At 39.4% G+C, this 27,155-nt stretch overlaps 1 protein-coding gene across 3 annotated transcripts in view; it reads left to right on the top strand.

Moving 5' to 3' along the window:
• Positions 1-27,155, top strand: part of PTPN14 (protein tyrosine phosphatase non-receptor type 14) — a 91,732-nt gene that overhangs the window by 18,575 nt on the left and 46,002 nt on the right. For all 3 annotated transcript variants that reach the window (XM_015857322.3, XM_015857324.3, XM_085542924.1), the window contains exons 2-3: positions 12,380-12,704; positions 21,053-21,222. In XM_015857322.3, coding sequence (XP_015712808.2) covers positions 12,531-12,704; positions 21,053-21,222 — 344 coding nt within the window. In that variant the 5' untranslated portion in view covers positions 12,380-12,530. The remainder of the gene's footprint in view (positions 1-12,379; positions 12,705-21,052; positions 21,223-27,155) is intronic.

The following is a 27,155-nucleotide window of genomic DNA, read 5'->3' as shown; positions in this document are numbered from 1 at the left end:
CTCTGCCTTTTAGGAGTCAAGTCATAACCACAATAGACACAGTTATTCTGATGAAAAGCTCTGTGTAGTCTGCCAGTTCAGTGAAAGCCTTTGGCTTATATCTTGTATTCCATTCAGGGAAGATGCTTGGCTACCCCTTACCTGCCCTGTGCTGCCTTCTCCATCCTCACAGAATTTGCATCTCCACAAAGTGGGATTAATCGAGAGAGCACTGCTGCAGTCCCATTCAAATATTGGTAAACCATGAGAAGAAACTGCCATTGTCACAGATCCTAATCTCTTTTAGTACATAAAGAGAAAAGCACTACCAGAGGAGATGAAGATTGGGTGTAGAAATTATATGGAAAGGATAACGCAAGTTGTGTCAGAAGTGCCAACACTTCTGATGAGATTCCTTGGGACTTGTCAGCTTTTGTGCACCAATTCTGCTTTCTCAGTGACATGTTTTTGCCTGGAGGCAGCAGTAAACCATCAAAATAAAACAGGATATCCTGCCTTGCCAGGGAGAATGTCTTCGGGATTCAGGTCTCCCAAGGCTGTGACTGACTGATGTAAGCTATTCTCAAGTGGAACCTTCAGTTTTGGAGTGATTTTTTTGTTTGTTTGTTCTGATCTGTTTTTTAAAAGAAAAAGTTGTATGCTTTTTGCATACCACCAACTGCTCGTGGAAGATAAGGAACTGGAGCAGCCACAGCTTTAGATTTATTGCTATGGTTGATTTCCTGTTATTTTTAATAGGATATGGCCCCTCTGCTTTTAAACTACTGAGCTGTATCAATGAGACTGAATTGCATTTTGAACTACTGTGCCTGTAGGTTTTCAAACACATGCTCATGACTGGGGTTCAGGTGCCTGGAGCAGGGTTACGGCTGGTTTAACACTCTCTTCATGTTTGCAGACATGTACGAGCTGCCAAGGACGGGGATTTTTAGGAGACAGTGTTTGATTCGTTTTAAAGTAGTATTGTTTGCAAAGTAAAGCAAACGAAAAAATAAACCTTGTGTCAAGATTTGCTCTGAGCAGACAGTCGGGAAACAAGGGTTACTTGATTGTTCAGCCCCAGCCTGGTTCACTACATGCTCCATAAATCTGGGAATTTGTAGCTGGCTGGAAGAGAGATTCAGGCACTTAAGCATGGTTGGAGCAGTGGGAGGAAATAGGCTGGTAAACTTTTAACAGATAAAATTGGGGTTAAATACCAAGATTTTAGTGGAGAGAAATGAGTGTTGCATATCTCTCTTGCACCTCATTAATTTTATTTAGGTTCTCATGACTCTTTTCATTCAAAGCACTTTGAACGCTCTGTGTATCTAGTCAAAATATCGCTGTGTTCTGATGTGTGATAGAAGTATGGAAATGGTAAGCTGAGCCAGGCCATAACAAAGGGAATTAGGGGAGGGAGGTCAGCTGGTCTGTAGTTTGTATGGTCCCAGTGATACTTAGAGATGGGGACATGAGTGCCCTGCGTGGGATCCTGCTAACTCCATGACATGCTTGTGCATTGTGTAATGTGGTTACCCTTCGGCAAGCTGAATTCATAATTTCAGTTGTTCAGTAACAGTTTTGACAGTAGTAAATTTCAAAACTGCATTTTAAAAATGCTTTGTTCCGCATCTTTTTGGTTTGTCTTTGTACAGGCTTTTTGTGCCTTGGTGGACTTGGGTGGTTTCTTAGTCCTCAGGACATCCACTTCATTTATCTAATACTAACGAGCAAGGAAGATGATTTTAGTTATTTCTTGGGATTTAGCATTAGCAGCTTTCCAGTATGGAAGATACATTTTCAGTGTCCACCCTTAAAAAATCATATGCCCTGTCTTAATTTGGATGCTATATATATAGCATATATATATATATATATATATATATATATATATATATATATTAAACCTTCTGGATATCTTCAATTAATGACGTTGTAAAGAAATAAAAGCAAGCATTTAAGATCATTTTAAGATCACACAGATTTGATTTGTCATTATTAGTAGTTGTGATTGGTACAACCCTGTGAGGGATTTCTATGTGTAAGGGATGGGAAAACAAACAGAATTTTTACGTCCAGATGACTTTAGGATTGGTACATGTCTGCTGATTCTAGACAAGTGATCAGAAACGCATAGCAGGTTTTGGTTCTAAACGGGTGAGAACAATTCTTGTTTGCAAGGATGTAATTAAATAATGCATTTTAAGGAAGGAATACAGTTTTATATGTTGCATTCTTTACTTGAATATGTAGATTCAAACTAAATTTGTTTTCCATTGTAGCTGACAGTAGGATGTTCTTTCTTTCACTGAGGGATTTCTTCCTCAAGCAGATATGTTGGCTGATTATAGTGTTCCAAACCATCTGCATTTTTATCCAGGTATTTATTTTAAAACCTGTGACTTTGTTTTCTTCGAAATGAAGCAAGATTCAACAGTCACAGTTTTGTGTTCTTTTTTGTGTTTTACCTTGGGATGTTCATAGTGCAATTCAGATATTGGATTTTATTCCTTTGTGGGTTGTGAGAAGTATAATAATACCTGATGAAGGTGTCATTGCATGCAGTACAACTATCTAGATGCTTTCAGTTTCAGATTCTAGATGGAAGAATCTCCCAGCTAAGTCTGCAAAGACTTCTAGCCAAAACTAGAGCATCTTTGGGAAAATAGATATCTAAATAATATGCATACTTTATTATCATAATAATGCTAGTCTGTGCTTATGGCATTGAATTTGAAAATGGCTACAAAGACACTGATGGTGGTGTTATCCTTCTCAAAGCTTTTCAACTGAAAAGAAAATGAGCTCAAGAAGCTGACAGTATGATGTGAAGTTTTTGTAGTCAGTTATATTACAGATGTAGCACTTACAGAAGCCTTGTCTCCCTCCTGGGCACTTGCCCAACTTGGTCCTTACCTCCTGTGCATGTCATGTACTGTCACAGTTCCTTTCTGTATGACTTGTAATAACAATTCTTTTCTTACCATTCTACCCCCCCGCAGCAGGAGAACTGTTTGTCTTTCTAAATTTAGATATCCATGGTTACATATAATATTTTTTCTCTGTTTAAACTTGACAGTTTAAATTGCTTATGGAAAAGAAATGTGCATTCCACTACAGGAAGCCTGTAAGCAGTATTCTTCATTTACAGAATAAAACGTTACGTGGAGCATTTCACTCTTCCTTCTGTAGAAGGAAAACAATACTTATAAAAAGTGGGTTTATTCTTATGTCTACAGCCAGAGTCTTCCCCTGTTTTCATTTCAGGGTACCACCCTGTCTAGGGGAGCTAGCTATATATGGAATGCTGCAAGGGCATGTAATTTTAATACCATTTGAGAAATTTTTATTGTCATTCTTGTAGTTTTGTTTTTTTTTCCTCCAGCTGAAAGAGAGTATTCAAACCTTCTTAAGTGGACCACTTGTTAATGTACGTGTCCTTACCTGAACATCTCTCTTCAATTCTGAAGATCCCACACAATCTTTCCTCATGTTTAAGACCTCACTGATAGCTATGACCATTGAAAATGCTTTATTGGTATGAAACAATGTAATATATTACCAATTGGAATTGTCTAACTCTTGAGAATGGATAATGACTTATGTTGGACCTCTGTATATAAGGAGACAGAAGATACATTAGGTTGAGGTGTAGCTTTATTGGTATTGGTGAAAATGCAGCTTGAATAGGCAAAGGGGTTAATAAGAATCTGGCATGTAATCCATGCTACCCACTGTTTTACTTCTTCAGAGTACAAATCAGACGTTGGAAAGTTTTTTGCCCTTTCCTATCTGTGCAGAAGAAATCCCTCGCTCTGAGTTCTTTGGTTATCTCTGACAACCAATTTTTTTCTCCCTCCTCCTTCTCTACTTCATGCAGACAAATATCTGCTGTAATAGCAGGATCGCAAGAGGAAAAAAAAGCTTTTCTGTTAAAACTGAATACCTTCATATGATACTTTCATATTCTTTCATGGCAAGGATAGGGTTGCTGTTTGCTGGTTAGTAGGGCTCAAGCAATTACTCAAGCTGGTGGCCTGAGGAAGGATTGAGCAATGTGGATTTGGTCTTGTGGCTGTCTTTATTTATTTCCATTTGTGAGAATATGGTAAAAGATTTGTGCTGCCCTTGTCTGTGTCAGAACATGTGTCTTCCAGTGCCTAAATCCTGCCACCACTTCCTGATTGCTTTACTCAAGAGCTTAGAGCTAGTAATGGAGGATTTTGCAATTCATCTGTCACAAGTGGCTCATGAAGGATGCTGCATCTTCCAGGCTGGTACAGATTGCTGCAAGAAGGACTCAAAATGCCAGCCTCTTTCAGTTTGTGTCCTGCAGGAGCAGACTGTTCTAATGGGATAAAGGAGACAGAAAAAGGAACACATCCTTTCATAGCACAGTGTTTGATGCTCCTCAGGAATGCTTTCTTTGGAAATCAGTAATTTTGAGTATCAGAACACCTGATGGAATAGGAACATCAAGATAAGAAACAGGTTTCTGGTGATGTCTTTTGAATTTTCTTCTGGGAATAATGTGTAGTCTTCTCTGTGTTTATATATCAAATTTTAGAAAAAAGACTGAAGAAATGTAGCAGCTTGTTGGTGGCCATTAAGTGCATAACCCCAAACCAATGAAAACTGGTGTTATGGTATCCCATAAGGAAGTGACAGCGTTCTTTCGAGTCAGGTTGGGACTGATGAGAAGCACAAGGATATATGAGTAGTCCTTAAAGGACATTCATATTCTTTGCTTCCAGAAACTTTATTAAAAATAGATGGGTACAATAGCAATAAATTCATTATTCTTGCAAGGATGTCCTGAATTGAGCATGCCAGTATATGACTTTGAACTTGAGTCTGACTTAGAAATGGATGTTGTTTTGAAGATAGCCCTTCACAGGGATTCTCCTGTTTATGCTCTGTGAATGCCTGTGTTATATTTAGGCACTGAAAATACTTTCAGACTGACTATCCTGCATTCAGCAGTGTGGGGGTGGCTGGGGAGACACAAGCTGTGCTTTCTTTCATGGGTACTTCAGTCTCTGCCCAGTCTCTCTCTCTGCCCTCAGTGTGAGCTGCAGCAGAACTTTGCTGCTCTTCTGCCTCCCACATCAGTCTTGTACAGATGGTCCTTACACTGTAGGCTGCCCTACATTAGCCAAAGGAGAATACTCTAACATTGTCATGATGGAGGAGGACTCTTTTGTTCTTTTTTTTTTTTTTTTTTTTTTCTTAAGTAGATCCAATGTGAATTTAGAAATGGAGAACTGAAAGGCTTTGTAGAACAAGGGGTAATGCTTTTAAACTGAGGCAGGTAAAGGTACTCAAGGCCAGGTTGGATTGGGGCTGTGGCACGATGTGATCTGATGAGTGGCAGCCCTTCCTTTGTTGGGGGAGTTGGACTATGTAGTCCTTAAGGACTCTAAGGACTCTTCCATTCTTTAAGGGTCCCAAACCATTCTGTGAGTCAGATTTCCTGTTTTCGTTGTCTGTAGGTATCTAGAGAGAGGAGCAGAGCTGCAGCTGTCTCTGGTCTGAATCACACTTCATGGGGATTGTCAACAATTTGTGGAAGTTTCTCATTCCTTACTCTGCATGGTCTTCGTGGTGGCTTTATCTGTCACTTCATCCCTGGCATCAGTTCTGTGAATAATTGCCCCATGACATTAGTCCTTAGTAACTCTTTTAAAAGCACAGCTAATTATTTCATAGAAATATATTCATATGTTATATATATATATACATTTTTTAAAGGACCATTTAATTCACAGCAAATTTGTCTCAGAGACTTGTGATAGAACATGGAGATAGTAAACTTCAGCAGTCAAAACCTCAGATGAAATGCCAGCTCACCGGGCACCAGTGGGAAGTGCTCGTCTCTTTTCTCCTTCACATTAAGCTGCAGAGGAATGTGGGTGTCAGGCTTCCAGTTAAAGAAATGAGGTGCTTCCAATTCACTAACCAGAAGCAGCATTGCAGGAAGGACTGTAATCGCATGGGATTTCTGCACTTGTTTTGGTGGTGGGTGTTCCAACTCGTGCTTCTCCCACAGTTCCAGTTAATGCCAAGTGTAAATGACAGGATGCCTTGTCTTAGTATGTTTCTACAAGTCCAAGTATGTGATGCCAAACAAGAGCAGGGTAAGTACAGAAGGCATGTTCGTCCTGTTGAAGGCTTCTAATTCTGAGACACTGCTCAGAAAAGTCGGTCATTTCAAAGAAAGTTCCCATTTTAGCCATAAGTTTTACTCCTAAGTATTTTGTCAGTTTTGAGCCAGTGTTAAAGCCCACGCAGTGGGCACTAGAAAATAATCCTTTAATACAGAAAGTACCGTTAGCTCATTTCCGCCAGCTACCCTGTATTTCAGATGAGGTGTTTTTCTGTTCTGCTGTTGAAACAAATGCTGTTATTCATAGGCTCTGGCTGCACAATTTACATCGAGGCCTATATTCAGCAAAGATAAGGTTTAATTTCTTCATGTGTGTGCCTGCAGTATAATCCTTCTTTGATAGAACTTGAAGGAATTTTTTAAGCATTTTGTAGCATTGACATTTTTTTATGTTGAGTAGTGAAGATGGTTTTTTCTTTGCAAGTTCAAAAGGTTGTGTTATGATCTGACATCAGATATCTACTTATGTAATTAAATGTGCCTTTTTGTGTGGCTTAGGATGTACAGTGCATGTGATTTTTTTTTTTTTTTTAATTATTATTTTTCCTCTTGCTTTGTCCCTCTCCTCCCTTTCCTCTTACTCCTCCCCCACCCCAAATCAGATATTGCTCTTGTTTATTTGCAGCCACACTTCTCCCCTCATGTTATTCCAGTCCCTTACTGGAATGGTATTTGCTGAGCCACTCTTGGGAAGTAAACGACCACTCTGAACTTTAAGAAACTGGACAAAACTTCATGCTTACTGTAAGCTTACAGATATGGGTCTTGCATCACTTGATGTCAGAGCTTTGGTTCTTTTTCTCTCAAGTAAAGTGCAGATTTGTGGTTTGGAGGGGCCACTGCACTGTTTACATTGGATTTGTTACAAGTTGAGTGTTTCTTGCTGATCTTTCCCCTCTCCTCGTTTGTACATGTGATCATTTAAGTTTTACAGCACAGGATTTTAAGAAAGTATTTTCTTTCCTCATGTTGTGATCTCAGTATATTAGATAGGTGCCTTTTTGACTTTCGCGTTCTTAAAAGTTGGAGGTTGTCTGATGCGTTTTTGGAAAATCATAATTATAACCCAAGTTATTTTCGTTGAAAGACTTTGTAACCTTTCCAGGTTTTTATGCTAAGAAAAACTAAGGAGAATGGGATGTATGCAGGCATTACTGCTGCCTTCTTTTTTCCTTGAGTATAAATTGTAGAGACTCAGCTTGTTGAAAAGGAGGAGAGGAAATATCACGCTGGTAATAAGTACATGCAGATGACTATATTTTGTCATGATAAAGAAATAAGGAGTCAAAAGGGTGCTGAGTTGATGCCTGCAATTCAGCGCTGGTGTACTTGGAGCAGAGAACACTGAGCTCGTCTCTCATAACCACCATAGCTCTGGTCAGCCTGAAGGAGTGAAAAGCTCTTCACAAGAATGACTGCTGGAAAGAAATGAGTGGTGACCATAAACGTTGAAACCAAATTAAACCACTGCAGTAAAACATGTACAAAATTCAAAGTTTCTGATAAGTTTCAAGTCAGTTGAAAACAATTTATTTTAAAGAGTTTTGCTCTACCACCAGTAGTTAGTTTTTCCTGACCACTGATTGCTAGGATGTGGTTAGTAAGAGTTAAGGAGCTTTTTCTGAGAAGTGGTACTTCAGGGACAGCAGCAGTCATAGCCAGTCTGCAAGAAGAGTGCACCAAAATACAGCAATTCCTTTAAGTGGTCTGTTTGTATAGAACTGTTCTAACAGGCATTTGATTCTAGAATAAATTGCTTAATTTGGAGCAAAAAGTATTTTAAAAAAAAGAAGTGGTGCATTTTGAATCAACTTGCTATTGCACATAAAATAACATTCCTTCTCATGCTGGAGTCAGCCACAAGCTATTTCAGTTGACTGACCAAGCTGAAAACTATCCTGTTCTGAGTGGCTCAGTGCTGTGCCCTGTAGAGCTGCACCCTGCCATAGCACAGAGGTGTAGTGTGGCATTAACTACAACTGGAGTGGGTGGTGTGAGCTTGGTTTGGACTTTGTTGCTTTTGTTTTAATGGACAAAGTTCTACAAGGCACGTTTGTGAATGGTGAAAGCTCCAGATTCGTTACAAGTATTCTTATGGATTAACACTTACTGGAGTGGCAAGCTATATGTCATTTAGATCATTTATGACGTTGACTCCTTAAAGTAACTCACCAATAATTGCTTTAGAAAGACCTGTTAAGAGTATTCTGGAGGAAAAAATGAGAAGGTTGTGGATAAAGCAGTAGATTGCAGTTTGGGAAGTTCATGTCATTTCTGTGATAGAAACCATATGTTAGACACTGATACAGTGAGGTCCACAAAATACTTGATACTTCTTCCACTAGATACACAAGAATAATTATATGTCTACCTAATAGACTTTGATCCACTAAATCTCCAGGAAGCTGCTTAATGGTCGCATAAGAAAGATGTTTTTACACCGGGAGGGTTGCTCTAGTAGAATAGAATAGGATAAGAAGAATGCCTCTAATGACATTTATGCAGGTATGCCATCAAAAGTGAAGAAAACAAGGGTAGAACTTTGATCAGAATTATTCTTTTTACTTGAACAAGAGTTGAACTACTCTAGATGTTGTACCAGTGAAAGTAGAATCTGACTCATAAGATGCAGGGAAAATGCACGATAACTTAAATACAAAAGCATCTGTTACAGTAGATGGATCTGATGGAAAATTGGGAAGGAAAGCTTGGAATGAAGCTGGGAAAGTAGAAACGCTGAGATCACCTTTGCTCACTGTGTTTTGGTGTCTTGTGATGCATGGTGATATTAACAGTAGCTGTTGTCTTCTGCTTTAAATGTCCTCTGGGAGTTCTTGGCCACCCTGTGTGCTTGTAGGTGATTGCTAGATGCCTAGAGGCCTCTCTATGAGAGGAGGCTGTTTCACAGGTAGAGATGTCCTGTTTTAGGTGGGACTCAGTGAAATGTAGATGGATTTTACTGCACGTCCCGTCTCCCTAACACTGTTATTTTTACACTTCCCTCAAACCGTAGGCTGCACCCCACGTGAGTGCACACCAAGTGCTGCGGTTTCATGCCCAGCCCAGGGTTACATAGCTGTGTGAGGTGTGCTGCTGCTCCTTCTGGGCCAGGAATGCTGGACTGGAGCCAGGTGCTGTTGGTAAATACAGGCTGCTGTTTGACAGTAATTGCTTTCTTCCTGGAGTTTCAAAAATTGCATATAAAAGCCAGTGAAGTGAGAGAATGAGTTCTCCTTTGAGTGCATTTTACATCAGATGCTGTTTTATTATTATTTTTCTAACTTTCCTTCGAATGTAGTAAAATAGTATATAGAATCGCAGAATAACCCAGGTTGGAAGGGACCTGTAAGGAACGTTGAATTCCTGAACCAGTCTTCTGCCTAAAAATTCCCCCTCTGGTCTCATGTCTCTTCTGTCTTTGTGGACCTATTTGCTTACCAGAGTACTGCCTACCATCAGCATAAAAGATTTTGAGCAGGTGTCATATTTTTGCAGAGTGTCTAAGAGCAAGGCACAGATTCTGTGTGGTGCCTAGAAACTTGACCATAGTAGAGATGTTAATATTTCATTCAGTGGGCACAGTTATCTCCCTTTTGCATTTTGAAGAGTGATGGGTTTGTGCTTAACTTTCTGTCAAGATTTCAGGTGAAGAGCTCTATTTGTGGAAAAACTCAGATCAGAACCCTTCTGTTTCCAGCCTTCTCCTTTTTCAGTTGTCTACAAAATTCTGCAATTGAAAATTGAGAGTCCTGATGCTTTTGTAATTACACAAACATAATGAAGCATAATACTCTGTTTGATTTAGGAATCTGGGCTTTTGAGATCTGACTTAGAAGGCTTAGCAGAAACATTTAAAGTGACAGCTTAACAGAAAACCAAAGTGTAAAGGTGGTCCAAAATCCAGAAACTGTATAAATGGGAAAGTTAGACATGTGCTTTGAATTCAGAGTTAACAGTTGTTAAAGGCTGGTCTGATTTGAGCCAGTTGATGATGTCTCAGCCTCATCATCCCAAGTGTGATGTTTCATATGGCAGAGCTGACATCATGCTTTCTTGTATATTTGTGTGAAATAAAAATGTAACTTTTCTGTTACTTTACTGCTTCTAGAAAAGTGAAGGAAATATTGCCCTTATTTACATAAGCAAACCAGAGGATAGAACAATTAATTTGTAGTCTTGTTAACATTCTCACTGTGTGGGAATTGGTGGTTTTATTCCAAAATAAAATGTCTGTATGGAAGTCTTCTGGGACAGTGAATTGTTAAAGAGTTGGATTGTTCAGTTTTCATGGAGTATAATATTACTTCTAAAAATGGCTAGCTAAAACCCTCTGTGTTCCATTTGAAATTATCTCCAAAGCCAGAGACTGAACAAAAATACTATTCTTGATAAGATATAATTCTCCACACCCTTAATTCTTTGTCATTTCCTTTCATTTTTTCCCACTGTTCAACTTCATGTTGTGGTTTTGGATAGATTCATAGGAAAAAATAGCTGCCAAATAGTTAGCTAGGGGTTAAAGCATAGACAGACCTGTGTTTTAGTATATGGATCTGCTCTGTTTTCCCAGTGATCTTGGACAAAGCTGGCTGATGTTTGTTTCAATTCCTTGTCTCTGAATCATATTATGTCCCTGCCTCATCAGACTGTTTTGAGGATGAATTTGTTAATGTTTGATGGCTTCTGATATTATAGTGATGAGTGTATAACAACTCTCTCATGCAATCTTGAAAATATTAAACTATGTTTGTACTCAGAAAAGTTAGAAATGAGAAAGTACAGCAGCTAATTGGTTTGTTTGTACCTCTGTCAAATGACCCGTGTCCTTTCTTGGAGTCTGTAGGTGTTTCTATGGTAAAGCTAGCAAATCAGCAGAGTAGTTGCACACCCAAATAGTGAGGAGCTGCTTGTGATTTTCTTTATGTGACTTTGGTTTGGATTGTGTTGCCCTGACCCCCTAATAAACGACAAGTTATGTTGGCTTTAGAAAATATTCTTGACAAAATACGTGATAGTTATGTTTGGATATAACAGTAATCACTGTAGTCAATTGGGCTGCTTCTAATAATCTCCATAGCAACTAGAATCATTAAAAACTGATTCATCCAGCTCTATGCCAAGCAATACATATGGGCAGTGTAGCGTCTTTTTGAAATGTCACATTCAGCTAAATGATGCATATTCTGCTGGTGATGCTTTCTATTGTGTCTCTTTAGAAGAAATGGGAGCTAGTTTTTATTGTCTGTATTAAGAGAAGTGGACTTCTAAGTGCAATTGTTAGTATTCCTTCATCTCTTTCTCCAGAATATTCAAACTAACTGGGAAGGCTTGGTAACAAGTAATTTCTGTGTCTGTTTTTCTGTTTTCATTTATTTCATTCCTGCCTGTATGTGGTAAATGACACTGTGAATCTGGCTATGCCAGTACATATGCTTAGTTGTGATTTAAATGGAACTTGATCCTATCTAAAATCAAGAAAACAGAATAATAACATAAATGGTCATAGCATTTTAGGTGTCATTAATCTGTATCTTTAGTTCTTTTTTCTGCTTTGTATTTTGGCTTAACAGTTGTGTGCCTCCTTGATAAACCACTTGGTTTTGTCCTCCTCCCTGATATCTGCCAGTTACTCATTCCACCTGAAAGGGTGAAATGCAGACCTTCTTTGGAGTTGAAAGTGAGCAAAATGTCAGGAATTCCCTCAGAGGAACCTGTTCTTTAATGTCTTGGATGCTTCTTGCCTTTCACATGCATGCTTCAGATCTGATATTTCTTAAGTGCTGAGCACATGCATTTCCTGTTGACTGTATCCAGACTTTCTTCTTTCAAACTCTCACCTCTTTTAAATTCTTCTGTTCCTTAAGCTAGCTTTCAAAGCTTGCCTGAGGACACTGAAAACCTAACTTGAAGATTATGTTATAGACCCCTGTGGTGGGGTAATGGTGGGAAAGTTAGCACCTCTGCTTGTTTGCCCTGTAGAGTTGCAGTTTTCATTGAGCTTCTCATGGAATGACTTTGCAATGAAAATTCAGCACCAAGGTAGAATTTTTGTAAGATTTGATGTAGAATGTGTTCTTTTGGGAGATGCTGTGATTGCCTGACAGTCATATGTGTAGAGGTGTTTGTTTATGGGTTTAAATGTGACTGTTTTTCCTTAAGTCTTAAGTTTTGCTGATCTTTGGGAACATTATATTTCACACCTAACTCTATTTATTTGTATGTATTTCACAGGAATTCCTTGGAGCCTGCCCTGGGAATGGACAGCCACCTCCATTTCTGGAGGAGAGTAGTGCCAATTGAAGAAGCCTTCAAGGCAAGTCGACAAGTGTGCTGATACTCTTCTAAGAGTAAAGGGAAGCGACTACCTTCTAGGCCAACAGCCATGCCTTTTGGGCTGAAACTACGACGGACCAGACGCTACAATGTCTTGAGCAAGAACTGCTTTGTGACACGGATCCGTCTGCTGGACAGCAATGTCATTGAGTGCACTCTGTCCGTGGAAAGCACGGGGCAGGAGTGCTTGGAAGCTGTTGCTCAGAGGCTGGAATTACGTGAGGTAAGAGTAATCAGGAAAGGCCATCTGTCACTTTATAACTTGACAAATTTTTAGTGGACATGAGCCAGCAGTGTGTGCTTGTAGTTGAGAAGGCCAGCTGTATCCTGAGCTGCATCACAAGAAGCAGAATGAGGGAAGGGATTGTACCCCTCTGTTTGGCTCTTGTGAGGCTCATCTGGAGTACTGTGTCCAGGCCTGGGGCCTCCAGCATGAGAAAGATGTGGAACTTTTAGAACAGGTCTGGAGGAAAGCCATGAAGATGATCAGAGGGCTGGAGCTCCTCTCATAAAGACAGGCTGAGGGAGCTGGGCTTGTTCAGCCTGGAAAAGAGAAGGCTCTGGAGAGACCTCATTGTGGCCTTCCAGTTCTTGAGAAGAGCTTATTTAAACAGGAGGTATACCAACTTCTTACACAGTCTGATTGTGATGGGACAAGGGGGAATGGTTTTAAACTAAAAGAGGGAAGATTTAGATTAAATGTTAGGTGAAATTTTTTTACTGAGAGAGTGGTGAGGCAGTGGCACAGCTGCACAGAGAAGCTGTGGTTGTCCCAGACCTGGAGATTCAATGGGGGCTGGCTTGATGGGGGCCCAAAGCAGCCTGATCTGGTGGGTGGCTGCCCTGCCTATTGCAGGGGGGCTGGAATTGGGTGATGTTAAAGGTCCTTTTCAACCTAAGGCATTATATCGTTTAGTTCTGACAGTCCTTGTTCATTTGAATTTGTGTTACTTTTAGAGCTGCCAGGTATGATCAACAGCTGGAGCTCAGACAAATGTCTTCTGGTTGCATGGAAACTGAAGATAGAGCAGCACCCAGAGTGTTGTGCTACTGTTTTCATTGTAGCTTTGAGAGCTCTTTGTAGTATGAGGACGAGGTTTCTTCTTTTCTTAGAAAATGAAGGGTGTTACATTCTGAATCGAGATGCTGGTATGCCAAGTTGCAGTCATGTTTGTCTGAGTGAAACCTTGATTTCATTGACATGGTAGGTTGAATTGCATCAGAGAGAATGAGGCCATTGGCATTCAAATACATACCTTGATACAAATATATTCTTATTACTAACTTCCTACAACAAGCAGCAATTGTGTTAGTAGGCTGAACAGCTAGTGCAAGTTTGAGGGTGTTTTTTTTTTCTTTCTATTGCTTAACTGAAATATTTGGTATCTGAAATTACAAAAGGTTTATTTTTCATCTACAGTACTTCTGGAAAAGTTTAGAAACCCAGACTTATCTTATTAAATACCAAAAGCTTTTATTTTCTAGCTCTTGCTGTGGAGTTTGTATGTTACATGTTGAGACCTTTGGAGAGAAAGCTCCCTCCAATGTGTGGCACAAATGGAACTGTCTTTTCTTATTTAAATTCTGTGGACTCCTTATGTATCCTGCATGCTTATGGGCTTTTCTAAACCACACATTGAAAATCATTGCCTGGGAACAGCTCCATATTTTCTGACTGTCCTGCTGGATCCTGCAATGACTTACAAGGGGCCCTATATAAATAAATGTAATGGTGGCAACTGGAAGGTAGCATACAAATAGCTGATGCAGGTGGGAGCTAAGCAAATACTCATTTTTATTTTTTTAGATCAACAATGATAAAGAGTCAGAGAAGGATCTCACTGTATCTGTAGAATAGGCAGAGGAATGTGCCAGCAGGAATAGGGCAGTGTCAGAAAGATTGTATGGTGGTTGTATTTTTAAACATGGATTGTATTAGAAGCATTTCCACTATCCCCAGTCTTTTAGATGTGAGGAGTTCACAGTAATTGAAAATGATTTCTTTTTCTTGTTGGGGATACTTTAGGGTGGCTGTACTGAGGCTAGGTATTTCCTTTTCCTTCCAGTGCAGAGAGGAGTGAAATGAATGAAGTGATTCTTCTTCTGTTCCTTGTAGTTTATCAAGTGGACGCAGTGTGGGGTTTAAAGATTCTGTGCAGATCCACCTGCATTTCCAAACAACAGCTCTATCAGTGGGTTAGCATTCTTCACAAAACATATTGTGATTTCAGAATACGTTTTGTTTCACTTTGGGGTGAAGGTTGAAGTTTCAAAATTTTCCAGAGAAAGAGATCAGACAGTAGAGTAGCAAAGAAGGTTGTTTTGGTCAGTGTTCAGTTTCATGGGGGCTTTGTATTGCTTTGGTGTTTTTCTTTCATTTTCAAAATTGTTTGTGTCACGCAAAAAGAAATGTCAGCACAAAGAGTTTGTGTTTTAAGATGAAAAAATAACAACACAGGAGAGAATGCTTTGATGTTGTTGAACCACTTTCCCCTTCTTTCATCACCCTCTCCACTTTTCTTTTCTAAACAAAGTTTTGGCAGTGTTGAACCAATTTTGTAGAGTTCAGATTTCAACAGTACAGCATATTTTAACAGAAGTATTCTTGAGTCTCTTTTCTATTATTTCCCCTTCTGACTGATTCTGGTACCATCCAGTGCTGCTTTAAATGTTAAGGACAGAAGAGAATTACTTGCGTCTTCAAACTCCTAGGTGTGTGCCTTCATCTTCTCTGCTCCTCAATTAAGAAATCTTTGGAACTAGCAAGCTCTGAGATGCTTGTTAATGTGTGCTGACCTTTCTGACCCTAAATTCAATTTTGTTTCGGACTCTCTGGTCCTCCTAACACGGTTTACAGAGTCTCCTCTGTAAGGCTAATGCAATAATTTTATGACAGTCCTGTTCCCTCTTTAGACTAATTTTCCAGTCGTTGACCAATCAAATTTCACAGAAAGGTCAAAGATATTTTGAGAAAGCTTAGATTTCTATAAAATTCCTACAACTTGATAGCTGAGTAGAATGGAGAGAGCACACTAAATGTATTGGCTGAGGAAGAAAAGCAGTTCTGCAAGAATCCATGTTGGACGGAGGCATCATGAATTCTCCAGAATGAAGCAAAAGACTTCTGTGATATATGAGTAAAGAAAAACTAAACTTCATTAAATCCCATGTGCGCAAAACAGCTAACGTCCTGTTTCAAGTCTCCTCATTACAGTCCCAGCTGAAAATGTCTTCTTTTAAAGAATAAAGTACAGCTTTCATTCAATACTTTCATTTGTTCTTATCTTTTAATAGATCCCAGGTGTACCCCAACATTTACCATAGTGCTAGGAATATGTACATGTTTCTCTCAAGTTTTTTTTTTAGAAATAAACAAAAAGACTGTTTGAAGCTTCTGCCAAAAAGCAAAACCGTTTGAGATAGCTGTATATATTGCTGCAAAGGACTGTCAATCATTACACCACACATAACTGAAAAACAGTATCTAATGGATTATGCATATTTCTGTTTGATCTCTGGGGAATGCAGCTCACTCCCTGACTGAGTCAGGGTTCAGGAATAGGTCAGTAGAAAGTGTAGCCATATAACTACTGTAAAATCTTTTTATCCCTTTCAGCAAAGTTCTTGACAAAGCTTCAGTCCTATGAACATCTATGAGCAGTTGCCAGTCCCAATGAACTGGGCTCTTAAGCTTAACATAATGCTAAGATGAATAAGAAGAGTAGGGAGGAAGGGAAAAGAGGAGGAGGGTGAAGTCAGAAGCATCGTCTTATAACCTGGCACTTATCTGTGCAGATTATAGAAGGTTTTTTGTCAGTACAATAGCATTTGCCCTTCAAGTGAGACTAAGTGAACTTACTTGAAAGAGTGAAGTATCTGTGTAACTCTGTTGTGAGATTTCATGTCTGTTTCTTCCTGTTTTTCTCTTTATTAACTTTTTTAAAAGTTTACAGATCTTAGGGTGTTTTGGTAATAATTTGTGTTGTTTTGTGGTGGTTTTATTTTGAGGGGAAGTGAGGTCAGCAGGGGGTATTGGGCAAGGTCCTTTCTAACCAAACTTACTCATTGAAGCTCAGTTCCACAGTGGTACCTCCAATACTGTGGTGTTCCAAAACCCAGACAAAGAAAGAGCGATGAGCTGCCCTGTGGGGGTGGCAATTTTCTGCTGTTCTTTTTCTTTTCTTTCTTTTTTTTTTTTTTTTCCTAGAAGATGCTCTTTCCTTGTTTGATACAACTGGAGACTCCTGCTCAGCATCCAATTTGCCTCCATAGTTGACTTGGTTGGACTTTTCTCACCAACTGTGCTAGGGCTGAGTTCAGGCAGCGCTCAGATCAGAGACCTTCTAGGAACAGCTGGCGGGTGAGAGCCTTAGGACAGCGGAGTTTAATGCTTTCACCCCGAGGAGCTGGAACTCTGCCTCTTCCCTGAGGATAAATATTTAGTTGACCACTTAACCAGATGCTTTAATAAACACTGAGCCTGTCTCACTGGATTCTTCTGAGTGAGATTTGCTGGTTTAGTGAGTGCAAGTAGTCTGGTGGTGTCCACAATTCTGCTGGTTTTGACTGACAAAAAGACAAGTGTAGCTCTGGACTTAAGGAGTATGGCTAAGTCCAAGAATAAAATGACTGCATCATTGACTGAACCAGCAGGAAAAACATCTCCCTGTTGTTTTTCGTTTTCTTTTAAGAAACTATTCACATGGTTTTTTTTGTATCCAGGTTTTTTTTGTTTTTTTTTTTTACTTACTATGTTTCAAAGATCACCTTTTCACTTAGTACACTCGGGATTCACAGGTTCCTGTGTTCAGACTGCAGCTTCTGCATGTGTGAGACAGTTTTCCTTCTACCACTGAAGAAGTAATGCCTGGTAGGCAAGGAAAATGCCCAAACCTTGAGAAACAATTCTTGAGCTCTTTTCGTACAGGGCTCTTCATTCATTTCTGGATTTGACAGACCAAAAGCACCAGCAACTTTAGCTCTTTGTCCACAGACAGAACATGCATGCATATGTTTAGTGTTATAAAAAGTATCTCTTTGCCCATCTGTCACCCTGACTAGAAGATGTATGTTTGTTTTTTTTTAGAAGTGCCTTCATCATTTATTTTCTATGCCACCTTGCTGATCTTACTTGCTTGAGCAACCCACATTAATTTGGGGCCTGCAACGAGTAGGTGTAGATATTATTTTTTTTCCCCATGAAAACTGGAGTGGAGCCAATGACTTGCTTTGCACAGATTGACAAATAGACCAGCTTTTGCAATTAGTCAGCTGCTTATTGATGGAAAGGTACCCTCTTTAAATAAATAAATAAATAAATAAAATATTAAATTATTAATCAAATTATTGAATTAAATAAATCTGAATTATTAATTAAATTATGGAAGTCCTTCTGCACAGTGAGTTGTGAGAAAATTCTAACATTTTCAAGAAGTAAAATTCCTGGCAACTGGAAGCTAATAGTCAGCTGTGTTTGTCTTCTCTTCCAAGGGCATGTATTTGTGACTCAGTCTCCATTCTGCAGTTCTTGTGTTTCGTCTGCAATTGCTTGATCCTTTCCAGGATGCTTTCCAGGAAAAATGGTCATCTTTTGGCTCTGTGAAATGCATGCCTCCCATGGGGTGGTCTGCGGTATCTGCTCTGCTCCAGAAGCTTAGAAGCAGCATTCTCTTCATATTCCTTAGAAGTGATTCAGATTGTATTATTTTTCCTTTTTTTCTTTCCTGGTTTTGGTACATTAAGAGCCTTTTACTGTAGTAAAACAAAATTTTTGTTGCTCAGTTGCCCCACTGCTCAATGGGGAGGGACTGTGCACATTCAAGTTGTTTAATTCTAATGCCCTCAATCCCTTGAATAATTATTTCAGACTTCAGGCTGCAAGTCATCTTAGTTGTTAGTTTACTTTAATCTAATTCCTATCACATTCAGCTGGTTAAAAAGCACTTCTTGATGCAGTGATGACTCTGGAGACAGAATAAGCATCTATCAGTTAACTAGGAATAGAGGGAATGGTTTCAAGCTGCAGCAGGGAAGATTCAGGCTGGACATTAGGAAATATTACTTCTCAGTGGTCAGGCACTGGAATGGACTTCCCATGGAGGTGGTGGAATTACCAACCCTGGGGGTGTTTGAGGAGCGACTGAATGTTGTATTGAGGCACATGGTTTAGTGGGAGCTATTAGTAATAGGTTAACGGTTGGACTGGACGATCTTTTAGGTCTTTTCCAACCTTGGTGATTCTATGATCCTATGATTGGCAGTGAATTTTGGTTTTAGGGTTACCCTATGGGAGATGCTGACTTGATTATTATTTTTTTAATTCTTTTTCTTTTTTTGTGCCCTGGATTGACTGAATGAATGAATATGTTTTTAAATTCAAGAAGGAAATACTGCACTGATTTTCTTCAAAAAGGAACCAGCTTGCTATGCTGTACCCAAGCTGCTGTTAAAGAGAACTAGGCAGTGTACAAGGTGTACTGCAGATTTGACAGACCTAACTGAGGAATCAAGTTGATTTAATTAGCTTAGCTAAATGCTAGTCTGGACATTCTGGGAAATGATATGAATGATATGAACTATGCACATAATGAAGCCTTAAAGTAAATACACCCATACTACTGTTCAGAGTTTTTGCATGTGATTTTCTTGCATGTTTGACAGCTATCAAAATATTAGAGTGGTGTTGCTTATGCTGCTTTGTTGTAATTTATAAGTATTGTGAAGTTTCAGTATTGCCATTGGTGGCACATGCCTTGGATTCAAAGTCATGGTAGATGCAGTGTTTTTTAGAGAAGTATCCTTTCTGTTTCTGAAGTGAAACAGACTTGTAATGGCTGCTTTAGCAAAATGTCACATTGCAAATGGTCTCTATTTTGATAACAGATCTTTGAAAATGAAAGTATCTGGGAAATTTGGTTGGAGAAATTGTGGGGGTTGATTTCTAGGTCAAACTTTTGGAGTGCATTAAAAGTAATTTCAAATGAATGCTTTACAAAACAGGAAATGAGATTTATTTATTTATTTTCCTACCCTGGCTCCATTATTTTTATTTAAAAGGTGGTGCTGTGTATAAAAGCTCGTGACTGCCTGTCGAAGGATTGTTGTCCAGTTAAGCTGTAACAAGAAAATAAGTATTTTATTTGGTTTAGGGTTAATCTAAACTAATGGAATGTACTAGAAAGTTTCCATGGAATAGAAAATCGGTTGGATTAAACCTCAAGGATATTATTTAGATGAAATGAGAGAAATGTGCAGAAATAGTACTGATCCTACTTTCATTTCCTAAATCTGTTCAGTGTCCAAAAAGGTTCATCCTGCTGTTTCCATTTTAGTTCTATTATGGGGTGGGATTTTATATTGAGAACATTGACGGAAATCTCTTGTTTCTGTCAGTTGAAGTATTACAGAAAAAACTTTGGTATGAACTACAGTTTGGGCTTCAGTCAGATTTCCAAGCAAGGAGTGGCTTATTTCCTTCAGTTTTACTCCTCCAGATCTTTAGTCGTAGTACTTAGTGTTAACTAAGTGTTAACTAATGTGCATTTATGGACAGTACTGGCAAATTAGGTAGGTGGTTTAGGGGCTTTTTGATAGAACTTTTCATGATGAATCAGACATGCCTTCAGCTTCTTACTACCAGTTTGTAGAATTTAAAGCTCTGTTTCTGAGCACTGCTCCTCGTTAATTACTCACCACCAGGAACAATTCCTTGTGCCTCTTACAGGACGTATGACAACAATTGAGATTGACGCAGTATATGAAATAGCTGAAGCTTTCAATATGGTTCTTTTTAGAGAGCCTAGAGAAACCAGCTTGTCTTATGCAGTATTGACTTGCACATCATAAAACCTTGTGAATGATTTGTAGTTTTTTTAAGAAAGTGAATATTATATGTAGTATATCAGGAAAATGGTTCTGGCACTGGTAAATACATGTTGGCATATGTGTATAGATCTCTGTCCAGTACCTATATTGAAAAGGCGGCGCTATGTACAAAAGATTGTGACTGCCTGTGGAAGGATTGTCCAGTTAAGTTAAGCTGTAACAACAAAGTAAGCATTCCATTTGTTTTAGGGTTAATCTAAACTACTGGAAACTATTGGAAAGTTTACATTGAGGAGTTGGAAGGGTTGCCTTGTCCTTTGTTTGCAATGGGCGTGATCTCATGAAGCCTCTGTGCTTTGATTAAGACTTAATGTTTGCTGTCTGTTCACAAGGTACAGATGTAAGCGTGTCAAATAATAAAACTGGACCAGGCTTTTTCTGCAAATCAGTTATGGTGCCTATGCCGCAATCTCGGACAGAACCCTTTAGTGTATTTGGAGAGATAAGGGGGTTGACATTACTGCATGAAGTACATTATATTGCAGTGTTAATTTGTCTTCAAGGCTGTTCAAAAAATCACAGGATGAAAATAAATAAAGAACAAACCAAACACATCTTGTTTTTTACATATGGAAATAGAAGACTTGACACAGTGCCATCTGTTCTTGTTTGCATTTGTGTCATTGGTTTTTGGTGTGTGGTCTAGCTGAAAAGGATAAACTGACACTGTTTTGTTTCTTTATCTAGACACACTACTTTGGCCTTTGGTTTCTCAGCAAGAGCCAGCAAGCCCGCTGGGTTGAACTGGAAAAGCCTCTGAAGAAACAGCTGGACAAATTTGCCAATGAGCCTTTGCTTTTCTTCGGGGTAATGTTCTATGTGCCCAGTGTTTCCAGACTGCAACAGGAGGTAACAAGGTATGTAGATGCCCTCTTCTTGCACTTCTGTGTGATAACTGTGAGGGAATGGACAATTACTTTGTTTCTGACATTCAGCATTCACTCAGGAATTACCTGGTTCTTTCCTTTCCTGCCTGCTGCCCAAAAGGGGAAAAGCGAGATACTTCATCACTAAGTTGCATCTGTTTGGGGAAAATAAGATAGTGATATTGGTGTATGAATGATTATACATGGCCAACTACAGGGAAAAAAAGGAACATTAAATACATATTTAAAAATCAGAAGTAAGTTTTGAAAGAGACCACAGTGACAATGCTCCTTTGACTTTCTACTGATTAGAAGAAAGCTATATACAGGTGACTTTTATATACAGTTTCAGTTTATTATTCTTATGCCTGTGTTTTGTTAAAAGTGAACTTTGGTTTCTTTCTGGATTTTACCCATCCCACTCCTGATCCTTCTCCTTATAGTTCACAAAAGGATTGAAGTTGTTGGAGGGTATTATTCCTTTAATTATGATCAGGGTGCACCTTTGCAAACAACTTCTGTGGGAATTACTCTTCTATTCAGAGCCCTGTGCTGCAGTTGTAACAGTGCAGCTTTTTTGAGGGGCTGCCCTTATAAACCACATCACTGTGGTTTGTGCACATCTGTGTTGTATTAAAAGAAAAAAGAAAACTAGCCCACCTCACCCAAAAGGGGATGGGCTTGTTCTCTTTTTAGCCAAAATTATTTAATTTATCTGGTTTACAGCAAGGTTGCATCAGCACAGCTGTTGTAAGGTCAAGACTGGAATAAGTGGTACAGGCTGGCAGAAGCTTTCTGTGCTAGCCTTGATACTGCAAATGTCAAATTCACCATATGGTCGTAGTATTTAAAACTTGTGTAAGAGTAGTTGGGAAAGAGTAGATTAATTCTTGGTGTGCAAGATATGGAGTGTTCTGAGGATTTGCATATGGTATATTTTGAAGGATCTTTTCTTAAGATTGAACATAGGAACCACTGTGGGTAGGATGGAGAAGATCTGATTTTTTCAAACATGAGCTGTCAAGCAGTGTCATGACTATTTATGCAGAATACTTGTCAAACAGTGAGTTGAAAGCCTAAAGAAAAAAAATAATCGTACTTCCCTGTGAAAAGACTTGAAACTAAACATTGACGCTTGTCTGTGTGTATTCCTGTCTTGTGTGCTTTGGAAGAAGGAAGCCTCAGAATATTTCCTTCAGTATTAATTAATGTGCAGTCAGAGTGTCTGTGTTTTTTTTCCTTTCTGTTTCTCGTGTTTGTTGGTCTAGCCTAATTGTGTGCGCAGAAGAACTGTAGGTACTTGGATGCTATTGCCTATTTAAGCTGCAGCCTGCAGTGCTGATTGCTCATTCTTATTTCACTTGTGGAGGTATATTTGCTCATTTTGCCCAGGTTGGTAGTAACAAAACATTTTGGTGACAATTGAACCTCACAGCACTCTCAATTTGAGCGGCTGCTGATTTTTATTGTTTTCCTTTTGACGTGATAGATAATGTATGCTGTAGAGACTTCTAAGTGTCTCACATTATTATCATTTTTTTAATATCTACATCAAGACTAGTGGATTACTAATGGATTTCAGATGCAGAATAGCCTGTAAGATAAGTGTGGCTTTTTTTTTTTTTTGTCTTCTGAAGTGATGTGATCTCTTCTGTGAGTGTAATGTAAAGACAGGAAATCTTCAACTGTGCAGTTCTAGTTAGATTCTGTAAACTTTAGGTTGAAAGCATTTAGTGGTGAATATACATAGAACTTCTTTGAAACAAATGCCAGAGGAAGGTGGACGAAGAGGGATGTGTTTTAGGGTTTGTGTTTTGTTGTTTTTTATTTTTTTATTTGATAGTACTTGGTAAACTGATTAAACACTTGTTTTGAAACTGAGAATATATGCGTTTGGGGATAGTCTTTATTGTGACTGGTTTCTCCACTTCTGATATATAGCTTTAGACTATGGCTTGATAGCTGGTTATGGGAGATTTGTCCCAGGTTGAATATTGTACGAGAGACCTTGTGCAGTTGTTGAATAGAGAGGAAATGATCCAAGGCTTTTAGATTTCGATGAGAGAGAGGAGCTCTGCTTGTGGAGTTCCTCTCACAGTGGTCAGGAGCTTTTTGTGGTTTTGCTGGTAACTTGCTATATATCACAAGCCAAACGTGGATGCACAAAATAAAGGTAGTACTGGTCTCATCCCTGTGTCCCTCAGTGGCAGAGGCACAGGGAACACCTGGCAGTATATGACATGCTGGGAGAGGAATTTAGTAGTAATCTAATAAGTAGTTAGTACTATCCTTCTGAGGTACAGTGTGAGAATTTCAGCTGACATGCTGAAGCAAAACACAAGTAGCAGCACTAACAACAGAGTGGCTGAGTTTGGAAGAAATCTCTTGAGCTCATCCTGTCCAACTCCTGTGCTCAGAGCTGGGTCAGCTGGAAGATGCTGCTTAGAGCTGGACTCCATTGGGTGTTTTGCATTGTCCTTAACAGAGCTTTTTCTAGCCCCTGCTCCTCTTTTTTTTCCCTACTTTATCTGCTCTGTCTGTTTTGTCTTGTGTTGAGACTCTCACTTGTACATAACTTCTGATCTTAGTACTGTCCCTTCTGAGATCCAAGTCACTCCAGCATCCCTTTGGCCTTAAGTCCTAGAATCCCACATGCACCCAGTCCTGGAGACATCTTCCAGTGGGAATTGTGAATTACAGCCTCATGATCATTTCCTATGATATCAATAAAAGTTTGGCCATTTTATAATTACTATAATTTGAAAAATTATAGAAGAATTTTCTTTTTCCTTTTTTTTAAACAAAAAAAAAAAAAGCAGATGAGATGAATTTGAAAAGCTTTTCAGTCTTGATGGAAGCCACAGAAGATGCCATTTGGGTGGGAATATGGGAGCTGGCACATTAGCAAAAGGAATTTTTCATAGAAAGCTCTCTCGGCTACTTAGATAACCTCCTTTTAGTCATCCAGCTGTTCTCAGAGTGAGTAGCCATCGCAGGTGGAGATGCTGCACATGTTTTTGGCATATTTAAGGCACCTGGGATTTGCAAGCTATCTGATATAAAGCAGTCTTTGTGATGCCTTGTAGAGTAGATATTTGCATAGATTAGAAATATAAATCTGCCTTTTATTTTCTGCAAACTCCTCAGAGGGGGCGTATCCTTTCAACCATTTATTTTAAAATAAAAAGTCCCTGTATAGTGTCTAGAGTAAACAAGAGTGCTTTCACTGTGCTTTTGTTCCAAAAACAGAGAACCCACACACTCTTATGGCTTTCTGAAAATGTGTGTGCAGTGCTGCTTTCTGTATTGCTATCAAACAATCCATGTCCAGTTATGGTGGGTTATCTCTTTTTCCTTACGTTTCCAAGGGAAAACTGAAGTTGTATTTTAGTTTTCACAATATCTTTCTTCACACGTGATACTCCTGTGAAAGAATCGATGTGTTCTTTGGTCTGCGTGTTTTTCTTTTTTGGAAGAAGCTTCCAGTCTCATAGCTAGTCATGTCTGTGCAAATGAGGTTTGCGCTGCTGCAGATTGGGGTATGCTGCTGCGAAAAGGAAGCAGTGATGTGGATGAGAAGGATATCGACGTGTGCAATAGTTAGATTTGATTTGTCTGTGTAGAAAGAGAATCCTGCAGAACGTACACTGTGCTGCATTGGGTGCTTGCCCTGACTTCAGCTCTGGGCTCTGTGTTGTACACAGAGAGCCGCTGCACAGCTTTTCAATGAAAGAAAGCCCTGAATATTTGGAAAGAGATGACTGCACCTGCGTAGAAATGTTTGCAGGTGGAGAATTGGAGTCAGTGGCTGCCAGGCCTGTTTGTTGGAGGGTCTGTGGAAAAATCAGCCTTAAACATCTCCTTTAACTAAATGAATGTCTGTTTTGTCTTGTTTAATCACCTTAGCTCATTCAGCACCATTTTTAGCTGTTTAGGGGTGTGTTTTTGTGTTTATCTTTTAAGGAAATATTTTTTCACAGTCCCCCATCTTTCTCTTTCTGCAACTGCTCAATGATGACTTTGAAAACAAGTATTTTCCAAAACATACATAGCTACAGACCTTTATAACTGCGTGAGTTTTTACATCACTGGAGGATGAAACCAAGAGGAAAATATATGGTTTGTGACCACTTTGTATTTACAGGGGAAAAGGATTCTGCCAAATCCATTTTTATTTGTTAATTGAACTCTAGATTTCCTTTCCACTTCAGAGTTCACCCTGCCTGACTCTGTTAAAAATAAATAAATAAATCCTTTTTAAATGTCTCACCTACTTGTGCTTGTTTTTATGTGACTTTTTTTGAACAAACAAAAGCTGTGCATCTTCATATGTTGCTGGCTTTTAATATAAGTGCAGTCAGCTGGGTTTTTGTACTGGTTACTGCTATTTTTAAATGGTGCTTTTAATTGCTTGTTAAGGTTGGATAACACATCTTTATATGCCCGTCTGGTTTTGTGGCAAGCTCGGTGTTGTGGAACTACTTTGACTGCTAGGGTTATAAACTGTATTAAACTGCTTTTCTCTCCGTGCTTGGTCACACTTCTAGCTTGTGGCACTCTGAGAAGTCTCTCTGTGTACCTCTCTGTTGATAGTAGTTGATTTGAGCGTCAGAAGAAAACAGCACAGTGTGTACCATACAGTTCATTTGGGAGATCCCTGACTGTGCCTTCCTGAAGTGATGGGCTGGGATGAGTTGAGTGGCCATACTTGTTCATACACCTCTGATAGATCCTTAGGATTTTTTAATGGCGGTTGTTCTTGGAAATTCAGTTACTGTGAAAAATAAATACATAAATACAAATGTATAGAGTGATATCATACAGGATGTCAGTACGGAGATGTGTGATTAAGTGTGATTACGGAGATTAAGTTGGATGGATAGGAAAATGAGTGAGAAGTGGGGGCATAGACTGTTTAAAAACAAAGGTCAGAGAAATGGTCTCTGACACCTGGAGAAATAAATCTGAGTTCAACAATCAGTGTTACTGTTGTAACTACTTCTGAAGTTTGGTTTTCAAGCAGAAGAAGCCTTACTGCTTTGCCCAAATTTTTCTCTTCCAAAAATTATCTGTTGCTTCAAGTTTACAGTGTACTTTGTCCAGTCATGGTTTAATAGTATGCCTGCTGCATTAAGAAGATGGTGTCCAGGAGGAGGCTGTGTAGCTTCTAGAGAAGTAAATGCAACCAGTTTCCATTGTCCTCTTTTGTATGAAAAATGTCCTAATTCATGTGCAGGTACTGGTCACTATCATTCTATATGTTGACAGTGAACACATGTTTTTGTTTTAGAGCTGTTAATCAATGGACTGTAATTTTAAATTATCTTAATGAATTAAGACAATAATCACCGTACACAGTAGGCACCATGGTATAAGAAGGATGTAAAAGTATTAGGGAACATCCAAAGGAGGGCTGTGAGGATGGTCAAGGGCGTAGAGGGAGAGATATAAGGGGTGTCTGAAGTCCTTGGGTTAGTTCAGTACAGAGCAGAGGAGCTGATGGAGGCCTCACGGAGGCTGCAGCTCCTCACTGGGAGCAGAGGGGCTGAGCTCTGCTCTGTGTGACAGCGACAGGGCCCAAGGGAACGGCGTGGAGCTGTACCAGGGGAGGGGCAGCTGGGGGTTGGAGACAGAGTCTGCTCCAGAGGCTGGTGGGCATGGAACAGCCTGCCCAGGGCAGTGGGCATGGACCCCAGTGCTGGAGTGTTTGGACAGTGCTCTCTGACATTGAGATTGAATGATGGGTGGTGCCGCGTGGAGGCTTGGAGATGAACTTAATGATCCTTGTGCTTCCCTTCCAACTTGGGGTATCCTGCTTGTGTTGACAGCAGCCCTCATCCATCTCAGCTTCTGGTTGGAGAGCTCATGCAGCCAGATGTGCAGCTTTTCAGCTGCTGGATGAGTCGTTAGAGCCACGGTTGGCC

Source organism: Coturnix japonica, chromosome 3 (assembly GCF_054131305.1).
Source record: "Coturnix japonica strain WE chromosome 3, WE-NBRP24, whole genome shotgun sequence".
Lineage (NCBI taxonomy): Eukaryota > Metazoa > Chordata > Aves > Galliformes > Phasianidae > Coturnix > Coturnix japonica.
Note: the sequence above shows the minus strand (reverse complement) of the source record. Positions and strands in the feature narration are given on the sequence as shown.